Source organism: Somniosus microcephalus, chromosome 1 (assembly GCF_052327205.1).
Source record: "Somniosus microcephalus isolate GS21.2 chromosome 1, FLI_Smic_1.0, whole genome shotgun sequence".
Lineage (NCBI taxonomy): Eukaryota > Metazoa > Chordata > Chondrichthyes > Squaliformes > Somniosidae > Somniosus > Somniosus microcephalus.
Window position 1 is genome coordinate 381,611,863 of NC_140987.1, and position 26,835 is coordinate 381,638,697.

The following is a 26,835-nucleotide window of genomic DNA, read 5'->3' on the forward strand; positions in this document are numbered from 1 at the left end:
GGCGCAGCACTACTGGCTAACGCCACCATTACCGCAACGCTGAATATCGGCGAAAGCTCAGCAAGTGGCGCAAAAGCCCTCTTTGGGCGAAAACTGGGCGCAAAGCCTACTGAATTTCTAGCCCTTGATCTTCACAGGCACCTCTCCCATCACCCTCCTCACACCCACCCAGATGCTTCTGGACGGGAGGATTAAAGATGGGACAGTCAGCAGTGCACGCATTGCGCGCTGGACCCTCCTCCTCTCGCAGATGGATCGGAAGGCGAGGGGCCTTTGCGAGCCAAAGCTCGCGGCCAATATGGTATATCCTGGAACAGTCCATCGGTGTTCCATAGAACGGGTATGGGAGGTGAACGTAGGTTTACGGGCCGGGATACATCCCTCAGGCCACGGAATCTATGTAGACGGTTCCAGCATGGTATCTGCTGGCGAACGACTCACGGGTTGTGGAGTTGATGACCCAACGGCAAACATTGCCCTGGCGATCAAACTCCCCAGCACCATGAGCGCCCAACAGGCTGAACTGTCCGCGGTGGTGTACGTGGTTACCCACCCCGAAATCTTCCCCACCCCATACATGATTTGCTCGGACAGCATGTTCACTTGCAACTCGTGTACGAAATACCTGGCCATCTGGTCCCGTTGCGGGTATACCTCCGCCGACGGGAGGCTCTTAACAGTAAAGCCCCTGCTGGAGAAAATCCTGGCAGCTGTGGGGAGGAAGGCGAGGTCTTCATCCACAAAGTGAAGGCCCATTCCTCCACAGAACCCTACAGCCAGGGTAACCAGCAAGCCGACATGCTGGCGAAGGAGGGTGCACACGCAGGCACTTTCTGGGACCCGTATGAGTCCGGGCCCGTGGCGGCAGTTAGAGGCAGGGATGGGACCCAAGGGAGCTTAGGAGTAGTGTTAGCCCCGGACCTTAAAACGGTCCAAGCCCAGGACCCTGTCCTGAAAACTGTCATTAGCGCAGTAATGGAGGGCAGGAAGGTAGAAGGCCCTTACGGCGCAGCGGCCCTCTCCATAAGGGAAGGCATGCTGTTCAAAGAAGAACAGTGGGTAGTACCCCAACAACACTGGAGGGAGTTCCTTCAACTGACCCATGAGGGTCTGGGAGCGGGACACCCCGGGCCTGAGTTTTGATTGCCTACGGGGGTCAGAAAGGAATTTTCCATTTTACCCCTTAACTGACCTAGATTTTTCTGTTTTTTTGCCTCTCCCAGTTGATTACATGGTACGGGTGGGGGGTAGTGTATGTACTGTGATACAAAAGGCATCACAGCTGTGTGGGACAGACTAGATGGACCAGTAGATCTTTTCCTGTCCATCATTTTCATCTGTCCCTAATAAAGGAGAAAGACAGTAATATTTAATGGAAGAGACAATGAGGCGCGCTGGCATGTCTACAATGTCCTAATGAGCATGAAAGTAGCACACTTTTTTGTGCATGTGAAGCAGCCCAGATATGCTCTGGCTCCTGCAGTATGCTGCATAGGAGAAGGGGTTCTGCAAATGCACAGTTCGTAACTTTATATTGGGGCTATCATATTAGGACCCCAAAATTGCAGAGTAGAAGGCAGAGAATAGGGATAATGGTATGTACTCAAATTGGAAGGAATTGACTTACGGCGTCCCATAAGGATCTGTGCTAGGGCCTCAACTATTCACTATATTTATTAATAACTTAGATTAACACAATAGAGAGTCATATATCCAAGTTTGCCGATGACAAAGAGTTTGGTGGCATAGTAAGTAGTGTAGATGGGAGCATAGAGTTACAAAGAGACACCGAGATTAAGTGAATGGGCAAAAATGTGGCAGATGGATTTCAATGCCGATAACTGTGAGGTCATCCATTTCGGACCAAAAAAGGATAGATCCTCGTAATTTTTAAAATAGTGAAAATCAGAGGTCCAAAGAAATTTAGGGGGCACAGATCACTAAAATGTAGTAGTCAGTTACAAAAAATAATCAAAAAGGCAAATGGAATATTAGCCTTTATAACTATAGGGCTAGAATATAAAGGGGAGGAAGTTTTGCTACAGCTATACAAAGCCTGGAGTGCTGTGTATAGTTCTGGGCACCTCACCATAGAAAGGATATATTGGCCTTGGAAGGAGTGCAGCGCAGATTCTCCAGAAAGAGGGCTCAAGGGTTAGATTATGAGGAGAGATTACATCAACTCTGCTTGTGTTCCCTGAAATATAGAAGGCTAATGTGTGATTTTGACTGATGCTTTTAGGATTTTGAAAGGATTGCCAGGATAGGTATAAACTATTTCCGCTGGTGGGGGAGTCTAGGACAAGGGCCATAACCTTAAAATCAAAGCCAGGCCATTCAGAAGAGGAGTTAGGAACACTTCTTCATGCAAAGGGTGGTGAAAGTATGAAACTATTTCCCGCAAAAAACAAGAGATGCTAGCTCAATTGATAATTTTAAATTGAGATTGTTAGACGTTTGCTAGCCAAGAGTATTAAGGGATATGGTGCCAAGGTGAGTGGATGGAGTCAGGATACAGAATAACCATTATCTCATTGAATGGAGGAACAGGCTCGAGGGGCTGAATGGCCTACTCCTGTTCCTATGTAAGCTGGCCAGGTGCAAATGGTTCTGAATGGAGGGGGGGAAAAGGCATGAATTTTCCAAATGGGCCACATCTCTGGTGGGGGGTGGGTGCAAAACATCCAACCACCCTTGTTGATGCCTCCCAGACCATGGCCATTAGGTCGGGCGCGACAGGCGGGAGGGGGGGGACGAGCGCGACAGACGGGAGGGGGGGGACGAGCGCGACAGACGGGAGGGGGGGGACGAGCGCGACAGACGGGAGGGGGGGGGACTAGCGCGACAGACGGGAGGGGGGGGGACGAGCGCGACAGACGGGAGGGGGGGGACGAGCGCGACAGACGGGAGGGGGGGGACGAGCGCGACAGACGGGAGGGGGGGGACGAGCGCGACAGACGGGAGGGGGGGGGGACGAGCGCGACAGACGGGAGGGGGGGGACGAGCGCGACAGACGGGAGGGGGGGACGAGCGCGACAGACGGGAGGGGGGGACGAGCGCGACAGACGGGAGGGGGGGACGAGCGCGACAGACGGGAGGGGGGGACGAGCGCGACAGACGGGAGGGGGGGACGAGCGCGACAGACGGGAGGGGGGGACGAGCGCGACAGACGGGGGGGGGGGGACGAGCGCGACAGACGGGAGGGGGGGGACGAGCGCGACAGACGGGAGGGGGGGGACGAGCGCGACAGACGGGAGGGGGGGACGAGCGCGACAGACGGGAGGGGGGGGACGAGCGCGACAGACGGGAGGGGGGGGACGAGCGCGACAGACGGGAGGGGGGGACGAGCGCGACAGGCGGGAGGGGGGGGACGAGCGCGACAGACGGGAGGGGGGGACGAGCGCGACAGACGGGAGGGGGGGGACGGGCGCGACAGACGGGAGGGGGGGACGGGCGCGACAGACGGGAGGGGGGGACGGGCGCGACAGACGGGAGGGGGGGACGGGCGCGACAGACGGGAGGGGGGGACGGGCGCGACAGACGGGAGGGGGGGGACGGGCGCGACAGACGGGAGGGGGGACGGGCGCGACAGACGGGAGGGGGGGACGAGCGCGACAGACGGGAGGGGGGGACGAGCGCGACAGACGGGAGGGGGGGACGAGCGCGACAGACGGGAGGGGGGGACGAGCGCGACAGACGGGAGGGGGGGACGAGCGCGACAGACGGGAGGGGGGACGAGCGCGACAGACGGGAGGGGGGGACGAGCGCGACAGACGGGAGGGGGGGACGAGCGCGACAGACGGGAGGGGGGGACGAGCGCGACAGACGGGAGGGGGGGGACGAGCGCGACAGACGGGAGGGGGGGACGAGCGCGACAGACGGACGGGGGGGACGAGCGCGACAGAAGAGACGGGGGGACGAGCGCGACAGAAGAGACGGGGGGACGAGCGCGACAGAAGAGACGGGGGGACGAGCGCGACAGAAGAGACGGGGGGACGAGCGCGACAGAAGAGACGGGGGGACGAGCGCGACAGAAGAGACGGGGGGACGAGCGCGACAGAAGAGACGGGGGGACGAGCGCGACAGAAGAGACGGGGGGACGAGCGCGACAGAAGAGACGGGGGGACGAGCGCGACAGAAGAGACGGGGGGACGAGCGCGACAGAAGAGACGGGGGGACGAGCGCGACAGAAGAGACGGGGGACGAGCGCGACAGAAGAGACGGGGGGACGAGCGCGACAGAAGAGACGGGGGGACGAGCGCGACAGAGATCCTTCTCAAGCTTGACAGGTTGAAAGATTCAGACAAACGCAGACTGAACACTTTTTAAAGATATTGAAAAAAGTTAGATGACAGACCATTATTCATAAAAACTGCAAGACACAGCTTGTAACCTCGGTTTTAAAAAAGGTGACAAAGACTACTTTAAAAACAAGTAAAGGGTAAAATAAAATGTTTTGGAGCTACAGTAATAAACATCAGTACTTATATTATCTTTTTCTTGTTCAAACAATGGAGTGAGGAAAGGAAGGCAGAAAGACTAGTATGGGCATTGAGCCCGACAACATTGAGGAGTTGTCTTAACATTAATAGAGATTATCAGTAATCCTTTAGCAAGTGCTTTAGCAAAATCTGCAATTTCAACTGGATTAAGTTTTTTCAAAATTCCCCTCCACCAATTTCCTAGGTGATGGCAACAAAATACAATGGGGGAGGAAATTCATTATAGCCCCGTTTGGGGTGCTAAATTTTAAGAGTTTCGAAAATTAGAGAGTCAGGCACTAATGTTTCTGAACTTTAAAAAAAATTTGGTTTTGTGCTCCAAGAAGGAAGTGGAGCGTTAAATCAAGCACTGCACTCTATTCTTGGAGCACAATCGGCAGCAGGCGGGGCGGAGATTTCAGCAGCGCTGCACACTGGGCCGCATTCAAACGCTCCTTCCCTCCCTTAAAAGGGAAGGGCCATCACTGCAGGCTCTGCAATAGAAAAATTACTTACCTGGACCACCAAGGCAGCCGCGATCCCGCACGATCAGCCCGGCACTCAAGCAGGTGCCAGGCTGATCGATCGCGGGCAGGAACCTGTGGGGAAAAAAGGGAACAAAAAAGTTACTTCTTTTTTTTTTTTTTTTTTTTTTTTAAAACTTACCTCGGCCATCTCGCCTTTAATCATCGCCCCAGAAGCGGCCAGCCACCCAACGTATGCCTCCTGCAGCTGTCGGTGTTTTCACCCGGCGTTGGTGCAGGGGGCGGAAGTCAACTTTGGGTCCGGGGCGCTACCGAGGCGATGCACACGGCGATGATGCCACGATTGCCAGGTGAAGGAAATTGGGGTACAATGCCATAGCGCCGCCGCAAAACTCCCACCGCATATGGCGGAAGTCGATGTCAGCACTGCACCCGGTCGCAAAGCCATTTGCGCCCCGTTATCGCCCCCCCCGGGGGTGCTAACTGGAGGCGCAAAGGCACCCAATTTCGCCCCCAATGTTTTCTAAAATAGAAAAGTGAAAAAAGATCCATAGGTACATCATCAGATATATGAGAGTTGCTAAAGTTACAATTGCTTCTGGAAGAGCTCAATTTTTAGAGAGGGAGGGAAACAGATGGGATCCCTCCCCTTTCTTTTAAAGCAAGCATCATGTGGCTCATCATATAGACATCCTGCTTAGTCTGTACAAGAATTCAAAGTCAGGCTACCCCTCAAAAGTGCTCATAAATTCATAGTAAAAATTTATTTTAAAATCAATGATACCAAACTAACTTTGAACGTCAAGTCCTTTTGCTTTGTTCGCCAGAGACACGATGTCCCGTGTAGCATGTGCAGCAGCACGGAAACGATGCAGACCAGTTTTCTGTTCAGACGGCAGCAAATCAGATTTTGGTGGCTTGCTCTCCAGCAGTTGGTTTAAGTACACGGTTAACTCATCCCGGTTTTCTACTGTGGCAATGAAGATACGGATACTTAATGGGAACAATTCTTGATGGACGTCAAGCAAGACAGAACATTGCCACACTTGAAGATTCGTATAGGCAAGCAGACAGAGAGTGAGAAGACACTAGCTTTGCCAATGCATGCACATGAAATGAGCATTCTGCAGCAGCCATGTAAAGAATTTCCCATTACAGTCAACACATTGGCTGATTAAAGATGGGAAAACAACTGAACATACAGCCAATGAAAAAAAGCAAGGATTAAGAAAAGGCCAAGCTGCCAAGCTTACACCCTTCACAGACTATACAGTTTTAGAATGGACTCCAACTCACCTATTTAATCATCTAAGAAAATAACGGGCATAAACATTCCCTGATCCCCAAAGGCAATTGAAAAAAAAAAATCACAATGGGCACAAATTTCGAATCTGTAGCGCCCAAAACAGGCACGGCAAGTGCCCTTAGAGCTCCAAAATGGCTTCCGCGGTACACGCACACACGTCTGGTGCGAGTTGCGCCGGACGCCATATTGGTGAGGGTGCTAGCACAGTGCGCATCCACTGGAATTATGCAGAATAGGCAAATCATGACGTCAATCAGCATGCAACACTGATTTGATTCCAGCGGTGCCATTTTGGAACTCAACGTTCCAGCTAACGTCCTCTCTTAACCGCGCACAGCTGAACAAGCGTTCAGCAGCAAGAAGGACCCCCCCACCAGCGCTATTTAAAGGAATCATCAACTTTCAGGTTAGTTGGTGATTGATTTCTAGTGGCTGTTGCTACGATTAGAAAATATCAAACATTTGTTCAGAGTTCTTTAAAGTTGCTAAAGTCTACAGGGAGTGATGTGGCAGGTGCTGAACGAATTGGTCCTGACTTCAAGGCTTCTGCACAAACCAGTTGCTCTGAGATATGGGTGCACTAGTAGGAATTCCCCTTGAATTACAGCATGACTTGGAGAATGAACAGAAGCTATGCCGAGCAGGACACGCTGCTAGAAGATGGGGGGGGGGGGGGGTGGGGGGGGGGGGGGCGGGGGAGAGGAGGAGGGGGAGAATAGCTCTCAGCAGGAGGCCATATCTGCCCAAGGTATTCAGGGGGCAATTCTCCTACTTGAACCACAGCGAGGAACAATGTGTGAGACGTCTGTGCTTCAGTAAGGACGTCCTCACTGAAATCTGCCACCTGCTGCAGCCACAACTGCAACCTCAGAGCAGGGAGAGGACTGCATTGCCAGTGGCTGTGAAGGTGACTGTGGCGATGAACTTTTATGCATTGGGCTACTTCCAGGCTAGAGTTGGAGAGATTTACAACATCTTGCATTATGCTGTCCACTGTTGCGTAAGGTAGGTCACTGAGGCTCTGTATTCAAAGAGAGCTGACTACATTTGATGCTCTCTTGCCAGAGAGCAGCAGGCAGAGCGAGCACGCAGCTTCACTAGTATTGCTAGCTTCCCCATGGTGCAGGATGCCATTGGCTGCACGTACGTTGTTTGTGGGCAGTGCATGTCAACTCTGACATGTACCGCAATCGAAAGGGATTCCACTTCCTCAACGTCCAGCTGCTCTGGGACCATAAGCAGCAAATCATGCAGGTCAATGCCCGGTATCCTGGCAGCAGTCATGATGCAATCATTCTGTGGCAATCCGCTGTGCCAGCTGCATTTGAGCCACTGCAGCAAACCAAAGGGTGGTTACTGGGTGATGTAGTGTATGTAACTGTTCTACCTTTAAGAGAACTATTTTAGGTGTGGCACTACTTTATCCTGGCTGCTGTATACTGTAATACCGACGGTGACCACACCGGTATATAAGTGCTGTGGCAGAATTTATTGGGCAGATTCGCCCTGACCTTCGAATAGTAAAGTCCTGTTTAAGTTACTCTTGTAGTCTGTGTATTACTTCGCTATACAACCCACAGACTTTACAGGTGACAAGTGCTATCCGCTGACGACATGGCTGTCCATGAAGAACTCATCCAAGTGCGGTATCAGTAAACGCAACCCCAATTCCCCATTCACCAACCATCCCACACCTTACCTTCCCTCTGTCACTAATCATCACAGTGTCTGCTTGGCCACAAGACAAAAATAAAAGTTAACAAAATAAACATAACAAACCAAATTTATAAATCAAAACATTCCATATTGAATACAAACGTAAACTAATCACCCTTGTGCATTCCCTTAGGGCCTGTGTTCCGTGTGCCTTTGCCTGTCCTAGTGCTCCTAAGCAGTGCAACCCTAGTGGCTGCAGCATGGCTGGTGGAAGGCTGCTGACCTTCAGTGGAGAAGACTGCAGATGGCCTTGGGGGATGACCTCGCACAGCTCCGGGGCGAGAAGGCCAGGCTGCGGACTGCACCACCTCGGCATGTGCAGCAGCAGTTTGGGCTGGCTGGCTGACGGGCAACAGCAAGTCACTGGCGGAATGGATGGGGTAGGAGAACAGCAGGTTTGTGCTCCACGGAGTCAATGCCACTCCCCCAGGGCAGTGCCTCAGAAATCCTAATACTCTATTGGAGGACAGATTGCTGGATTGCTGTGACACCCTGCAAGTCCCTTTGAACACTGGAATCCAGAGCCATGATGGCAGCAGTTTGAGCTTCCACTGCCATACTCAGATGTTGGGTGGCTGTTGCTTGTGCTGCAATGGAAGCGGAGACATCAGCCATCAGATGCTGCATCATGGTTGGGTCCACATCCACAAGTGTGCTAATGGAACTAGCCACCCATTCTATGCTGGAAAGGATGGGCTCCAAGCTCTGCGCAAAGCCCTGTGCTAAGTTTGTGCCGGACTCCCCCATGCTCCTTGACATTTCTGGCAGGCTTTCTAATGCACCAAGCATTTCATTGTGCACACCCATTTGTACTTCTTCTGTAGCCTGCCCCATTGAAGAGACCATTTGAGTCCTCTGTAACAGAACTCATGTGTGACTTCGCCTTCCAGCGAGCTGGCACCTGCACTATCCTTGCTCCCTGCCCTGGCTGCAGGCCACACATGCCTGGTGTCTCGCCATGTGCAGATCCCGCTTCTATGCTATCCTCTAAATTACGCGCAGTGTCAATATCTGAGCTGGTGGCTGCGTGTGTGAAATCGAGTACTGGTGTTTCTTCATCATCACTGTCTTGTTGCTCTTCCACCACTGCCTGGCCAGGTTGCAGCAGTGCTAAGTGTGTGAGGGTGAGGTGAAGCTATGAATGTTAGGTAGGAGTCCTGATTGATAGAAACTGCTGGTAGGTGAGTGATGGGGGTGTGGGGCATTGAGCAGTTACTGAGGCTAGTAGTGCAGTTGGTAGGATATGGCATTTGAAGATGCATTCCCTAACCTTGACCACTCGAGGTCATTGAACTTTTTGCAACACTGCATCCAGGCTATCTGCTCCCACAGCCTGCTCACTGATGCTCAGTTTGGGTTCCGCCATGACCACTCGGCTGCCGACCTCATTACAGCCTTGGTCCAAACGTGGACAAAGGAGCTGAATTCCAGAGGCAAGGTGAGAGTGACTGCCCTTGACATCAAGGCAGCATTTGACCAAGTGTGGCATGAAGGAGTCCTAGTATAACTGAAGTCAATGGGAATCGGGGGGAAAACTCTCCAATGGCTGGAGTCATACTTAGCACAAAGGAAGATGGTTGTGGTGATTGAAGAGGTCAATCATCACAGCCCCTGGAAATTGCTGCAGGAGTTCCTCAGGACAGTGCCCTAGGCCCAACCATTTTCAGCTGCTTCATCAATGACCTCCTCTCCAACATAAGGTCAGAAATGGGGATGTTCGCTGATGATTGCAGTGTTCAGTGCCATTCACAACTCCTCAGATAATGAAGCAGTCCATTCCCGCATGCAACAAGACCTGGACGACATTCAGGCTTGGGCCGATAAGTGGCAGGTAACATTCGCGTCACAGAAGTGCCAGGCAATGACTATCTCCAATAAGAGAGAGTCTAAACACCGCCCCTTGATATTCAATGGCATTACCATCACCGAAACCCCCACCATCAACATCCTGGGGGTCACCATTGACCAGAAACTTAACTGGACCAGCCACATAAATACTGTGGCAACAAGAGCAGGTCAGAGGCTGGGTATTCTGCAGCAAGTGTCTCACCTCCTGACTCCCCAAAGCCTTTCTACCATCTACAAGGCACAAGTAGAGTGTGATGGAATACTCTCCACTTGCCTGGATGAGTGCAGCTCCAACAACACTCAAGCAGCTTGACACCATCCAGGACAAAGCAGCCCGCTTGATTGGCACCCTCTCTACCACCTTAATCATTCACTCCCTCCACCACCGGCGTACCGTGGCTGTAGTGTGTACCATTTACAGGATGCACTGCAGCAACTCGCCAACGCTTCTTCGGCAGCACCTCCCAAACCCGCGACCTCTTCCACCTAGAAGGACAAGGGCAGCAGATGCATGGGAACACCACCGCCTCCAAGTTCCCCTCCAAGTCACACATCATCCTGACTTAGAAGTATATTGCCGATCCTTCCTCGTCGCTGGGTCAAAATCCTGGAACTCCCTGCCTAACAGCACCATGGGAGTACCTTCACCACACGGACTGCAGCGGTTCAAGAAGGCGACTCACCGCCACCTTCGAGGGCAATTAGGGGTGGGCAATAAATGCTGGCTTTGCCAGCGACGCCCACATCCCATAAAAACTAATTTAAAAAAAAAAACAGCCTTCTGAGCATTTGTCTGGAGGGCCCCCTGTGGATAGAGCACATCTCTCCTCCATTCTACCTCCTCCACCAAGGCCACTAGTGCAGCATTGGAAAACCTTGGAGCCCGCTCTCTCCCACGTTGTGCCATTATTGAGTGTTTGCTACGTCAAATGCAGTTGTACAACGACTTCCACCACCTGCTCCAGCCACAATGCACCACCCCTTTAAGAGGTGCAGGTTGGCTTTAAGTACTGCAGGCTAACTTTAACTGGTGCTAGCAAGTAATGATTTTGGGCCCCTGCTGATGCATGCAGCCAATGGTGCTGCCTGCATCACATTGAACGGGTGCGGGTTAATCGCGCATCACAATCACGCGCCCATTTTCAGGGGCTATCCAATTTAGCCCCCTATATATATCAATTTCCACAGGAAGTCTCTTCTCTTCTCTTCGGCAGTCCCTCGGAACCGAGGATGACTTCCTTCCACATTAAAAATGAGTTCGCAGGTGACTGATGAGTCCAATGCGGGTCCTACAGCCTGTCACAGGTGGAGCAGACGGTGGTTGAAGGGGCGGGTGGGTGGGGTGCTTAGGTTGACGTGCGCGCCTTGCGCTTGGCTTCCACTTGCTCCCGAAGAGGCTCGAGGTGCTTGGCGCCTTCCCGGATGCTTCTCCTCCACTTTGTGCGGTCTTGGGCCAGGGATTCCCAGGTGTCGGTGGGGATGTTGCACTTTTTCAAGGAGGCTTTGAGGGTGTCCTTGAAGCGTTTCCTCTGCCCACCTGGGGCTCTCTTGCCGTGCCGGAGCTCCGAGTAGAGCGCTTGTTTTGGGAGTCTCGTATTGGGCATGCGGATAATGTGACCCGTCCATCAGAGCTGATTGAGCGTGGTCAAAGCTTCGATGCTGGGGATGTTGACCTGAACAAGAACACTGACGTTGGTGCACCTATCCTGCCAATGGATTTGCAGGATCTTGCGGAGGCAGCGTTGGTGGTACCTCTCCAGTGCTTGGAGGTGCCTGCTGTACATGGTCCATGTCTCTGAGGCATACAGGAGGGCAGGTAACAATGCTGCTCTGTAGACCATGAGCTTAGTGCCGGGTTTGAGGTCCTGGTCTTCAAACACTCTCTTCCGCAGGCGACCACAGGAAGTAGCAGCAAATGCATTGCCCTCCTGCCCAGTAGCACAGAAATAATTATTTACATGAGTACTGTACTTCTCTCAGGCTGCAACCATTTCTATTAACCTCCTGTTCCCAGCCAAATTTATATCTAGGTCCTATTTGAAGGAGTAAAATTGATTTGGAGCTAGGCTGGAGAAGGCTTAAAGATGTTCTATTATATTCAGTATGCAGCTGCACATCTGTCGATGATAAAGGGAACTCCCATCCAGTCTAGATGAACATGCATGCTGTGGAAGAGTGCTCAGTCAGACAAAACATATTTTCTTCATTTGAAACAGGATCAGTAGCCCAAGATTTAATCAACATATGAGTACTGTTGGAGATGCAGCTCTGGTCCCACTTAGAATTCGTAGTTAATTAAGGTCCAAGTTCCTTAGCAATATTGACAAGGCTGCTGGTGGCCTTGTAGAGATGTCGGCTCATTAGAGAAGTGTTTTGTTTGCCGAGATTGTCTCATGTACAGCAAATGATCTTTGTATGTTTATCACCAGATCTTATACTGCTCATTAGACAGAATAAATTACTGATCATATTATGTTTTCTTTTAAATATGGAAAATTAAAAAAAATGCCAGTCTGTTAAATTAGCTGATCTCAGGGAAGACAGCAGTGCAGGCCTTACAATAAGTTTTTCAGTTCCCTTGTTAGGCAAGGGTTCCCACACCTGATAATTATCCAGTAACCCGTCCTGGAAAGTGGGAATGTGTGTATGTCAGGTGAGGGTAGGACAAAGTTTGGCTATGATGTTCCCCTCAATAAAATAGCCTGCCAATGATCACAAATGAATAGCGACCGGCCAGCTGTCAGTACTTATTGAATTGTACCCCAGCATGAGTCACTGTCTTCAGGAGAGTCGGGAAGAAAACTGGAATCGAAAAAAACACTGAATTATTTTCCTTTGAATTTTTTCCCCCAAGGAAAATATAAGTTTTGAACGCATAGGTTGCTGTCTGATGCTAAATGTAATACACCAAGGTGTCACCATCTTCCTCTTCCCCCAACCTCACCCAATGCATGGATAAAAAAGATTCAAAGTGAAGTTCAGACTTAGTAGCATTTGTAAATATGAAAATTGAAGTATTAGATGAGGATATCAAGAGGAGGAAGTCAGAAACGTTTCAGGCTTGCCACTCTCAAAAAGACTAATGTTGAGAATTCTGATACGGATATCTAAATAATCATCTGTTGAGAGCACATAGTACAATCTAGTCTTTTTTAACATCAGCACTTCCTGCTACTTTGAAACATCAACGATGAATTAATTCCAAATTCCGGATTTTAACAGGAATTGTGTGCCTCTTTGCTCATTTCTGCTAGAGAGTGGCAGAAGGCAGCTGTAAACATCACACTTTGCAAAATGGAGACAGCTTGTCACGCTCTTCAGTTTTCCAATATGCTGGAAATAACGATATTTTGCTATTGCAAACTTCAACTACAGAAATACCATTGAAAGGGATTATAGCAATATAAAGATCTACATGATAAACCATTATGTACAATTTTCCCTATCACTTTCATTTTTATATTAAAAATCACAACTTAATACTGTAAATAGCAAAGTGCAAGACAAGATTAAATGACTCAGCTGCAGAATAGAACATAGTAGCCCACGCACCTAAAATAAAATGCAGTTTGTACAAAGACAATAACTTCTACTAAGCAGGAAGCAAAAAGATTTTCTGTCTCATGTCCTTTTTTAAAAGCATAGCCAAGAATTTGGAGCAACTTAATGTCATGCCACACAAAAAAAGGCAAGAAAGCAAACCCAAGTATGCAGAGTTGTAATGACGATGAGGATTTTCACAGCCCACAAAATGAATACCAATTCTATTTGGCACAATAATAAGTGAGAGAATGAGTGATTCATTCCACATTATAAAATTGAATGACTGACATTAAGTTCAAAACAATTTCTGAATCAAGAAAATAGTAACAATTGCTGCACCTTTCATATTCTGTCCCAATACCATAATTCTGATTCTTCAATAATACACAATTCATTGACTTCCAGTTTTAACTCCACGACATGCGTGTTATTTTTAAACAGATTGGTGATTGGGGGGGTTGGGGGGGGGGAGAAAAGAGATCGTGAAGATGGGGGGTGGGGGGAAGAGACGGTGTTTAAACTTGTTGGGCCTGCAGGAAACACTCTTGTTCTACCTGGTAATGCTGTCAATACATTTACCTGATGGATCTGGCATTTTTTGTCTCCTTTTACCCAGCCAACATGGGTCAAAAATAGAAACCCTGTAAAAATTGAGGCATGCAGCCTCCTTAAAATGTTTCAACGACTGACCCGTCTCCTGCGAATGGATTGGTCACCTGCCCCTCGTCCCATCTCAGTTAAAGCCAGAATTGGGCGGGTTGCAGGCAGGTTGGGTTCCTGTTTCAGATTTTTAATATTTTAACCTCCCACTCTAACTAATCCCACCCATTTGGGGGTTTAAAATTACCCCCTATGATTCTTGAAAACTTCTGTTTACTGTACAAATACATCACTAGAAAATTGAAAACTTTATTTTTTCTCTATTGCTTACTTGCTAAATACTTACAAGCAAGCAAGTCCTGTGCTAAATTTTCTGAGCTAATCCAGTTTGTATCATTGCTAACCCCACCACTTCTCTCTGCTGCAATTATATTCTGGTTAAATACCAACCATTTTAACTGTGATTTTCATCTAATCATTTATTTATTTATATTATTAAAAAGGTCTTCCCTAATTGTAAATGCATTATCTAGTATGGAAAAATAAACAAATAAAAAATGCCAATTATTATTTTGCAAAAAGCTGAACAACACAGAAAGTGAGCACAATTCAGCCATAATGGGACATGTGTGTCCAGAATATACTGTAGAAGTAAGAAGCAATGCAAAAATGTCAACTGCTATCCAAGTCTTTCTTTAAATTGATCATCATCTACTTGGCCTCACTCTCAACTGCAAAAAGGAATTTTTCCTTTGTTCTCCCTTCCATATCTTTCTATAAAGTTGAAAACATTAAAAAAAAATTAAATGAGCACAGTTGAACTAAATACTACAATATTTTACATAGGCAACTACTGTATATACTGAGATGTTAATGAATGTTTCCCTTATAACATGTTATATTGAAATTAACTTCAAGTACAGAAGCACTACATAAGTTATAGAATCAGAATAGTTATAGCACAGAAGGCGGCCATTCGGCCCGTCAAGCCCGTGCCGGCTCTCTGCAACAGCACTTCAGCTAGTCCCACTCCCCTACCCATTTCCCATAGCCCTGCAATTTTTTTTCCTTCAGGTACTTGAGAATTGTACATATTTCAAACAATAGAGTGCTCTCCCTTTAAGAGCCTGGCTAAAGTTTCTCTGGATATTATGCAGCACTTTGCAAGTCACAAAATTGTAACAGACTGAAAAATAGCTCGATTTCAAAAATTGTATTTCTAAACAAAATCTAATTATTGAGAAACCAATGTCAGCATATGTAATCAAAACAGTATTGTTAAATTAACAGGAATTGTGTAGATCCTCATCCTTACCAATATCTAAAGCTTGAATTTCATGCAGATGGTCCATCGTTTCTACTGAAAGGTGCGATTCAAGCCAGGCATTAAGTGTCTTACCATCAGTTCCTAGATCCATAAAACTGAGTTGTGTGCAGCATGAAGTTACCAGTAATGTTGACAAATTGCCTGTCTGAACTCTGCAAACAAAAAATGAGAGGTTTTCTGCTATCTTAACTCTTCCACAAGCTGCTCAACAGGCCTGGCCACAAGTGCATTTAAACATGGGGCTAGGGGCAATTTTCACACTCCTGGCGTGAAATGAAGTGGTTGGAGAATCATACACAGCGCACACCCGGAATTTTGGTATGTGCTTCCAGATCTCCACCAACAGAGTGGATTTGGAAAATGAAGGTGGCAGAACATTTGCTTTATGCACAAATCAGCAAACCAACAAATGGGACACCCTATCAATACAAAAACAAACACCCTTTGAGAAATAAATGATAACTCAGATCCATATCCTGCAACGAGGGCCTCAAAAATCACACGAGACAAGAGCGAGAGATATTCAGGCTGGATAATAATTCTGGAAAGTGATAAAAATGGTCTGCGCAAGGTCCTGAGCAATAACCTAAATGGTGGGTTGAATGGATTAGACTAAATGGTCTCTTTCTTCCTCTTGCCAATGGAAGTGGAAAAAATGTTTACATTAAAATCTGTAGAGAATTACTAAATTAGCAGTTTAAGATCAAAGGTAGATAGAGCAAAAAAATGAGGGATTAATCCATATAATTATGTAGCTGGTCTTAAATAGAAATTAGAAAAACTTACAAATTTCAAGCATTTTGAGTGTTATGCCAAAAATAGTTTAATAATGGAGGATAAAATGGACCTTTTAACCCAACTAAAATTTCAGTTCTTGAGGCACAAAAAGGGAATAAAAGATTGAGGATGTAATCAATTAAAAAACCTGCATTTGGCATCTGTGGCAATACATTATTGTACCAATGTTTGTCGAAGTAATCGACTCTGTATCGTGGCATCTAAAGCTGAAGGTCATTATTGATATCAGATACTCATATGCAACACCAAGAGGATACATTTTACCGCTTCTATAAATTTAAAAATCAGACTTCCCCAATGGCTCAGCTGGTAACTGAGCTGTACAGACCAGAACATGCCAGGTTCAATTCCCAGTTAGCTGAACTCAGCCAGAGTAGGAATAGGGGCCACACAATTGGCCTCAGTACCCTGTGCAAAGAAAGAGAAAATCAGGTAAAGTTCAAATTCCGAACATGTAACCAGTGAACCTTGCAGAAGAAGTGTACACTTACAGAGAACAACTAAGGACAGCATCAAGCTGAGCTGTGAAGCCCCTACCCTATGGTAGAATAGTCTGTCAACACTCAATTCATCTGGGCTCATGAGTATACAATGCCCACTTAGCTAACGTACCACAGGCAATTCATACCCATGGAACTGTATCCAAGCAAGAATCAACAACTTTAAAAGAGATGGGGAGAAAATTAGAAGAAAAAAATTACAATAATCTCTTCCTTTCTCCCTCCCTCCAATTAACAGTAACCAACACTGAAAGTTGCTTTCTACCACAGGAGTGTTTGTCAGTGAATCGCATTTAAGATCTTGTCTATGGACAGAACAAAGAGGATTATAAAAAGCCTCTACGCTGTCAAAGACCAAATTTTTAAATGCAATGTCTGGTGTATTGTTAAGACATACACATCAGAAGGTTTCAGGTTTCATTCTCATTCTCTGCTAAATTGGCGGATCTCAGCCAGGAAAATAATTAAGGGCATTCTATTGGCCTTAGCATCCCTGGACGAGAGGGGGGAAACTATCAGCCATAGTTCCTGCTCCTCATAATTATTCAACGACTCCTACTGGAAAAAGTGTGCAATGGGTCTTCAGATTACTTACCTGGCTCCTCCAAAATATCCATCTTGCAGTTTCCTTAATGTTGATAGAACATTTGGATGAATGTTGGTTCCATCGTTAACTGCAATGTTAATTTTAAAACTTTTTTTAAAAAAAAGGTCATTCATATGAGATCAGTTATAATTTATATTCAAGTGTCAAACAAAAAAAATCACACCCATCTAATGTTTCAACTCGCAGATCTCCCATTGTGTTACTCACAGTAAGTCAAAGATTACACAGTTGCAACAGAGTGCCAAAGTCTGGAAATATAATAAGGACCAATAAATATACAAAACACAAGAAAATATGAAGTCTGGATTGACAGAGTGGGGGCAGATTTACCAACCACAAGGCCTGACTCACTCAGTGAATGGCAGCCCTCCCATCAGTTAAAATATTTGTGGGAGCCATAGGCACAGATGCATTCAGAGATAAAGTTTGCTAGCTTATTGATTCTCTAGCTGACAGTGACAGCTGGGAAGGCCCATGATCTCAGGCCTAGGCATCTCAAAATGAGCAGACTTCTGACAGAAAATATTGTCAGCCATTTAAAGCATATAAAATGTTCTTGCATAGGTAAGTTTAAAATAATTTTCTTGTAAATTTTATAATTTGTGTCTATTCCTCGACTAAGCTTTTCAGCTTGCGAGAGTTCAAAATGGCAGCTGAAAGGATTTTCAAATATATATATATTTGTAGCTATGTCACTGGCTTCCCCTTTGTATTGTTGACCTTTGCGGACTGGTTCTTTTCACTGGAACTTTATGTAGCTACTTTGCTTGCTTTTGATTGGTACATACACTAACTGCAATGTCGCTATTTTATGAATATGAAATTTCAGCTAGCTAGTTAAGTGCAAGTGCGATTCAAAATTTGCTTATAGAAAAACTTGAACCCAAGTGTGATACCTGAAATGTAACAGATAAAACTCATGCTCGATAGAAGATATTAAAATATAATTTATCTCTACACATGCATACACATTAGCAGATCTCTCGTGGCATTAACAACATAAGAACATAAGAATTAGGAGCAGGAATAGTCCATATGGCTCTTCGAGCCTGCTTCACCATTCAATATCATGGCTGATCTGCGACCTCAATTCCACTTTCCCACCCAATCCCCATAATTCCCCTAGAGTCCAAAAATCTATCTATCTCAGCCTTCAATATACTCAACGACTCAGAAGCCACAGCCCTTTGGGGTAGAGAATTTCAAAGATTCACAACCCTCTGAGTTAAGAAATTCCTCCTCATCTCAGTCTTAAATGTCGAACCTTATCCTGAGACTATGCCCCCTAGTTCTAGACTCTCCAGCCAGGGGAAGCAACGTCTCAGCATCTATCCTGTCAATCCCCCTCAGAATCTTATACGTTTCAATGAGATCAACTTTCATTCTTCTAAACTCCAGATCGAATCGGCCTAATCTACTCAATTTTCCTCATAGGACAACCCTCTCATCCCAGGGATCAATCTAGTGAACCTTTGTTGCACTGCCTCTAAGGCATGTATGTCTTTTCTCAGATAAGGAGACCAAAACTGTGCACAGTCCTCCAGGTGTGGTCTCACCAAAGCCCTGTAACAATTGTAGTAAGATTTCCTTACGCTTGTGTTTCAACCCCCTTTTAATAAAGGCTAACATGCCATCTGCCTTCTTAATTGCTTGCTGTACCTGCGTGCTAACTTTGTGTTTCTTGTAAATCTAAATCTCTCTGATCACCAACAGTTAATGGTTTCACACCTTTAAAAAAAATATTCTCTTTTTCTATTCTTCCTACCAAAGTGAACAACCTCACCTTTCCCCACATTATACTCCATCTGCCACCTTATTGACCACTCACTTAACTTGTCTATATCCCTTTGCAGGCTCTTTGTGTCCTCCTCTCAGCTTAGTTCTCACCTAGCTTTTTATCGTCAGCAAACTTGGATACATTGCACTCGGTCCCTTCATCTAAGTCATTAATATAGATTGCAAGTATCTGAGGCCCAAGCACTGATCCTTGCGGCACCCCACTAGTTACAGCCAGCCAACCGGAAAATGACCAGTCTATCCCTATACTTGTTTTTTCATGTCAAGTCAAATTTATGCTAATGGACCAGAAATTCGGGTCACAACGCGCGAGTACGCACGGGGTACTCACGCGTAGGCCCAACGAAAGTGCTGGATTCGTGCATGCACTGCGCGTGCGTGGGAAACCGGCACTTCCGTTCCCCTGAAAGAAGGGGTTGATAGGTGGAACACGTGCGCAGGAGAGGCAGCGCGTGCGCCTGGAACTTACTTTTTTTTTTTTTTTTTTGCAGGTTTCTCTGGGAGGGTAAGTCTCCAGCAGTTACACTTTTAAAAAGCAAGCGCAAGGCCTGCTTTTAAGAAGGTAAGTGGTGAATTAATTAAAATTAAAACATTTTTTCCATAGGTTTATTATTTTTAAATACTTTAAAGGTAAGTTTATTTTTAGCCCTGTTAGAAAATGTAATTATCAAAAATTTAAATTGTTTAAAATAGTTATTTCATGTAATTTATAGTTATTTTAAAAATGTGATTTAAAAAAAAAATGTATTTGAAGTTTTAGTGATGTTTTGGGGCTTATAGTATCGATAGGTTTGATAGCTCTTCCTGTCAAACTTATGAATGAAGCATTCCCTGCTACCATTGGCTCTCCATGGCCCACGTGATCCCAGGGGACGCATCGAACTAACTGCGCCCCTGGGATACGCAAGCACTGCGCACTGGCAGTTGGAGGAGGCCCAGGATCGGAATCCCACGGGGACCCACAGCACAACGGCCGGCGCACTAGGTAAGTGCAGGTCGGGGGCTTGCAGCCGCAGGAAGCCCCCAACCCAAATTTCTGGGCCATTGTATAAGGACAACAGTGTTTATAACAATGTGATAAGTTGGCTCTACGTCCCTTTAACACCATAAAGTTTAGTTGTTAAGTTAACAGAGCTTCATGATTTTTTTTAATGAATTGCTGTTTATTCAGCAAACTTTGGATTACTGGAGACTCTGCACTTCGCAAATTTCCTTCACCAACTAACAGCTGAAGTCTGAATGACCTGGCTCTGCAATTTGCAGAGTTCAATTGTTGTTCAATCAAGGAACATTGCAAATTGGAATGTGCTCGTCAGTTTCAGGCTCAAGCTAAGAAGCATATAGCATAAGATTGCTTTGCATCTGCCATATAATGTGATGTTTGCACACAACCAGCAGATGTTCCATGACATTAATTACATCAGAAAATGTGCTATTTTATAAGGACAGTAACATTATATCAGGTAAAATAATGCATTATTCTTTTGCTAAAAAGTGTAGGTGTGTGTCCCCCTTTAAATTTACAAACAGCAATTTCTATTTAAGTAAACATTGGATGAGTTAATAAAATGGTCAACTAAGAGGCTCCAGCCATTCTGACTTTAGAATTTTATACTCTTAGGAAAGTTACATTGTTTCTTTAAATTACATTTAGAAATGTCACACAGAAATTTGAATGCGCGACTTGAAATGTGACAGAGAAGCTTGAAGCATAGGAAACGCAGGCTAGATATTAAGATTATAGTCATATAGATCGCTATCAATTATTATATATTTTATGAATTTATAATCTGGCTAGTTTCCCATTCCTAATCACGATCTAGTGCATGCCGTTAGAAAATGCACGCATGTGGCTGTCAGGTAGCAACAAAATCAGGTTCGGCTAGGATGCCTCCCACACTCGAATAGTCGGGCGACACGCACTGGTTGGCTCAAAAAATGAACAGACCGCTGGTGCCTGTGATGTACCAGAGAGCCACTGGTGCCCGTGGAACCATACTCCAGCTAAGCTCAGTGCTAGCAGGATTAAACATTTGGGATTTTTTTCAAAACAGTTTTCAATGTATTATAGGAATCAAAATGATCGACTTACTGAGCATACTATGTGAAATTGGAAAGGTCACAGTGGGCCGCCCAGTCTTTCTCCAGCAACGACACAAGTATGATAACTCTGTTCGAAGCATCTCAACAATCATTCGATTATCAAGGGCCAGGTAGAACTGCTGCTGATCGATAAACTGTAAACATATTTTTTTTTAAATAAATGACTGGACATACATAAAAAGAAAACACACAAGAGATATTAGTACCCACAGTACTCACTTGCAAAGTGTCCACCACACCTTGTACATCTTGTAGATGGTACACACGGCAGCCACAGTGCGCCAGTGGTGGAGGGGACGAATGTTTAAGGTGGTGGATGGGGTGCCAATCAAACAGGCTACTTTGTCCTGGATGGTGTTGAGCTTCTTGAGTGTTGTTGGAGTTGCACTCATCCAGGCAAGTGGATGAGTGCAACACTAACAAATCCATTACACTCCTGACTTGTGCCTTGTAGATCGTGGAAAGGCTTTGGGAAGTCAGGAGGTGAGACACTCACCGCAGAATACCCAGCCTCTGACCTGCTCTTGTAGCCACAGTATTTATGTGGCTGGTCCAGTTAAGTTTCTGGTCAATGGTGACCCCCCAGGATGTTGATGGTGGGGGATTCGGCGATGATAATCCTGTTTAATGTCAAGGGGAAGTGGTTAGACTCTCTTGTTGGAGATAGTCATTGCCTGCCACTTGTGTGGTGCGAATGTTACTTGCCACTTATCAGCCCAAGCCTGAATGTTGTCCAGGTCTTGCTGCATGCAGGCACAGACTGCTTCATTATCTGAGTTGTGAATGGAACTGAACACTATGCAATCATCAGCAAACATCCTCACTTCTGACCCTATGATGAAGGGAAGGTCATTGATGAAGCAGCTGAAGATGGTTGGGCCTAGGATGCTGCCCTGAGGAACTCCTGCAGCGATGTCCTGGGACTGAGATGATTGACCTCCAACAACCACAACCATCTTCCTTTGTGCTCGGTATGACTCCAGCCTGTGGAGAGTTTTCCCTGATTCCCATTGACTTCAGTTTTACTAGGGCTCCTTGATGCCGCACTCGGTTAAATGCTGCCTTGATGTCAAGGGCAGTCACTCTCACCTCACCTCTGGAATTCAGCTCTTTTATCCATGTTTGGACTAAGGCTCTAATGAGGTCCTGGCGGAACCCAAACTGAGCATCGGTGAGCAGGTTATTAGTGAGTAAGTGTCACTTGATAGCACTGTCAACAACACCTTCCATCACTTTGCTGATGATTGAAAATAGACTGATGGGGCGGTAATTGGCCGTATTGGATTTATCCTGCATTTGGTTGACATACCTGGGAAATTTTCCACATTATCGGGTAGATACCAGTGTTGTAGCTGTACTGGAACAGCTTGGCTAAAGGCGCGGCTAGTGCTGGAGCACAAGTCTTCAGCACTACAACTGTCATGTAGTCGGGGCCCATAGCCTTTGTTGTATCCAGTGCACTCAGCCGTTTCTTGATACCACGTGGAGTGAATCGAGTAGGCTGAAGACTGGCTTCTGTGATGGTGGGGACCTCAGGAGGAGCTCGAGATGGATCATCAACTCGGCACTTCTGGCTGAAGATGGTTGCGAACGCTTCAGCCTCGACTTTGCCACTCATGTGCTGGGCTCCGTCAACATTGAGGATGAGGATGTTCATGGAGCCTCCTTCTTCCATTAGTTGTTTAATTATCCACCACCATTCACGACTGTATGTGGCAGGACCCTTATGTTGGTTCAGCACTTGTCGCAGGCCCAGTCTGGCAGCTATGTCCTTCAGGACTCAACCAGCTCAGTCAGTAGTGGTGCTACCGAGCCACTCTTGGTGATGGACATTGAAGTCCCCCGCCCAGAGTACGTTCTGTGCCCTTGCTACCCTCAGTGCTTCTTCCAAATGGTGTTCAACATGGAGGAGTACTGATTCCTCAGTTGAGGGAGGGCAGAATGTGGTAATCAGCAGGAGGTTTCCTTGCCCATGTTTGGCCTGATGCCAGGACTTCAATGACGGAGTCAATGTTGAGACTCCCAGGGCCACTCCCTCCCAACTGTATACCACTATGACGCCACCTCTGGTGGGTCTGTCCTGCAGGTGGGACAGGGCATACCCAGGACTGGTGATGGAGGAATCTAGGATGTATGATTCTGTGAGTATAACTGTCAGGGTGGTGCTTGACTAGTCTATGGAACAGCTCTACAAATTTTGGCACTAGTCCCCAGATGTTAGTGAGGAGGACTTTTCAGGGTCAACTCGGCTTGGTGTGCCTTTGTCGTGTCCCAATTAGCCTAGGTCGATGCCAGGTGGTCTGCTCGTTTTTCTTCTTTGTAGCGGTTTGGTACAACTGAGTGGCTTGCTGGGCCATTTCAGAGGGCAGTTAAGAGTCAACCACATTGCTGTGGGCCTGGAATCACATAGGTAAGGACGGCAGATTTCCTTCCCTAAAAGGACATTAGTGAACCAGATGGGTTTTACAACAATCCAGTAATTTCACAGTCATCATTACTTATACTAGCTTTTTATTCCAGGTTTATTTAATTAACTGAATTTATATTCCTACTGCCGTGGTGGGATTATGAACTCCTGTCTCCGGATCATTAGTCCAGGCCCCTGGAATACTAGTCCAGTAACATAACCACTATGCTACCATAGCCTAACATCTGTTACTAGAGTCTAAAATTAAGGATAGAGTGACTGAACACCTTGAACATTTTCAGCTGATCAGACAGCTAGCATGAATTTGTATAGGGCAAGTTATGCCTGACGAACCTGATTAAATTTTTTGAAGAGGTAGCTAAAGTAGTGGACAAGGGAATGTCTATGGATGGTATTTATATGGACTTCCAGAAAGCATTCGATGAAGTCCCTCATAAGAGACTGTTAGCTAAAGTTGAAGCTCATGCAATTGAGGGCAAATTATTGACCTGGTTAGGAGATGGGCTAAGCGGCAGGTGTCAGACAATAGAGATAATGGGCAAGTACTCTAATTGGCAGGATGTGACTAGTGGGATCTGTGTTGGGGCCTCAACTGTTCCCCGTATTTATAAGAACATAAGAAATAGGAGCAGGATTAGGCCACTTGGCCCTTCAAGCCTGCTCCGCTATTCAATAAGATCATGGCTGATCTTTTACCTCAACTCCACCTTTCCACACTATCCCCATTTCCCTCGATTCCCTTAGTATCCAAAAATCTACCGATCTGTCTCGACTATGCTCAACGACTGAGCATCCACAGCACCCTGGGGTAGAGAATTCCAAAGATTCACAACCCGCTGAGTGAAGAAATTTCTCCTCATCTCAGTCCTAAATTGCCAGCCCCTTATTCTGAGAGTGTGACCCCCAAGTTCTAGATTCCCCAGCCAGGGGAAACATCCTCCCAGCATCTACCCTGTCAAGCCCGCTTAATACTTTTATATGTTTCAATGAGATACCTCTCATTCTTCTAAACGCTAGGGAATATAGGCCTAGACTACTCAATCTCTCTTCGTAGGATAATCACCTCATCCCAGGAATCAGTCTAGTGTACCTCTGTTGCACTCCCTCTAAGGCAAGTATATCCTTCCTTAGGTAAGGAGACCAAAACTGTTCACAGTACTCCAGGTGTGGTCTCACCAAGGCCCTATATAATTGTAGTAAGACTTCTTTACTCTTATACTCCAATCCTTTTGTAATAAAGACTAACATACCATTTGCTTTCCTAATTGCTTGCTTTACCTGCATGTTAACTTTCTGTGACTCATGTACAAGGACACCCAGGTCCCTCTGAAAACCAACATTTCCCAGTCTCTCACCATTTAAAAAATATCCTGTTTTTCCTACCAAAGTGGATAACTTCACATTTCTCCACATTATATTCCATCTGCCATGTTCGTGCCCACTCACTTATCCTATCTATATCCCTTTGCAGCCTCTTTGCGTCCTCCTCACAGCTTACTTTTCCACCTAACTTTGTATCGTCAGCAAACTTGAATACATTACACTCAGTCCCTTCATCCAAGTCATTGATATAGATTGTAAATAGCAGAGGTCCAAGCACCAATCCTTGCGGTACCCCACTAGTTACAGCCTGCCAACCCGAAAATGGCCCGTTTAATTCTACTCTCTGTTTTTTGTCGACTTAGATGATGGGATAGAGAGCCACACATCCAAGTTTGCCGATGACACAAAGATAGGCGGCATTGTAAGCAGTGTAGATGGAAGCATAAAACGACAAAGAGATATTAATAGATTAAGTGAATGGGCAAAACTGTGGCAAATGAATTTCAATATAGGCAAGTGTGAGGTCATCCACTTTGGACCTAAAAAGGATAGATCAGAGTACTTTCTACATGGTGAAAAGCTAGAAGCAGTAGAGGTCCAAAGAGACTTAGGGGTCCATGTACATAGATCCTTAAAATGTCATGGACAAGTACAAAAATAATCAAAAAAGCTAATTGAATGCTGGTCTTATATCTAGAGGAGTAGAATACAAGGAGTTAGAAGTTATGCTACAGCTATACAAAGCCCTGGTTAGACCACACCTGGAGTACTGTGTTCAGTTCTGGGCACCACACCTTAGGAAACATATTGGCCTTGGAGGGAGTGCAGCATAGATTTACTAGAATGATACCTGGAGTCCAAGGGTTTAGTTATGAGGAGAAATTACACAAACTAGGGTTGCATTCCCTGGAATTTAGATTAAGGGGTGATTTGTTTGAAGCTTTCAAGATATTAAGGGGAACTGATAGGGTAGATAGAGAGAAACTATTTCTGCTGGTTGGGGAATCTAGGACTAGGGGACATAGCCTGAAAATTAGAGCCAGGCCTTTCAGGAGTGAAGTTAGGAGACACATATTCACACAAAGGGTGGTAGAAGTTTGGATCTCTCTTCCGCAAATGACAGTTGTTGCTGGGTCAATTGTTAATTTCAAATCTGAGATGGATAGATTTCTGTTAACCGAAGGTATTAAACGATATGGGGAAAAGGCGTACATATGGAGTCAGGGCACAGATCAGCCATGATCTCCTTGAATGGAGAAACAGGCTCAAGGTGCTAAATGGCCTACTTCTGTTCCTATATTCTTAATAAATCTGTGATCTCAAGCTATCAGGAAAGTGCTGAGTACTTTTTGGACTATGAAATGATGTGCAGTACACCTAAATATTTTCATTACAAAAAATTCAAAACAAAATTCTCAAATGGAATTAAAAAACGAGGTGATTCTACACTTACCCGAGGAGTGAAAGCAAAGATTTCATCCCTAAGAAAATACAATTTTGATGTGCCGAGAACACCCATGTGCCGGTAAGGCCGACCACTCAGCATCATTCTCTTATTGCGACCTGTCAACAAAATTAGATCTGTGTAAGCTGTATCTTAAAGACCAAAGCCAGTAATCCTCAAACCTGAAGTGTCGTGGCCAGTTTTGGTCCGCACAAGAAGAATACAAAGGCTCGGGAGAAGGTGCAGTGGAGGGCAACCAGAACTCTATTATTAGGATAAGTTTTAAGAGTTAGGGTTATTTAGTTTAGAAAAAATAGGTCTTGCTTGATTGCCTTAGTAAGTTGGAGAGAAATTTCCCAGAATTTTTCCTGAATTAGCTGCTTTTTTTTTTTGCCTCTCCCAGGAGATTGCGTGGCTAGGGGATGCATCAATGGTGTATTTGGTTGCAACATGCCTGGATGAATGGGTCTGATGGTCTTTTCTTCCTGCTCTTTTTGTATTTTTATATGTTAACTATGGGGTTTAAATA

The 26,835-nt window shown here is 46.1% G+C and overlaps 1 protein-coding gene across 6 annotated transcripts in view; it reads right to left on the reverse strand.

The window, feature by feature from the left end:
• phka1a (phosphorylase kinase, alpha 1a (muscle)) overlaps window positions 1-26,835 on the reverse strand; it is a 199,625-nt gene that overhangs the window by 85,518 nt on the left and 87,272 nt on the right. For 3 of the 6 annotated variants that reach the window (XM_085996203.1, XM_085996215.1, XM_085996206.1), the window contains 5 exons: window positions 26,316-26,425; window positions 21,101-21,245; window positions 17,200-17,278; window positions 15,379-15,458; window positions 5,760-5,936 (listed from right to left, as the gene is read on the reverse strand). In XM_085996203.1, the coding sequence (XP_085852329.1) occupies window positions 5,760-5,936; window positions 15,379-15,458; window positions 17,200-17,278; window positions 21,101-21,245; window positions 26,316-26,425 (591 nt within the window). Of the gene's footprint in view, window positions 1-5,759; window positions 5,937-15,294; window positions 15,459-17,199; window positions 17,279-21,100; window positions 21,246-26,315; window positions 26,426-26,835 lie in introns of all 6 variants that reach the window. The other 3 variants (XM_085996205.1, XM_085996211.1, XM_085996221.1) reach the window with 3 other exon arrangements.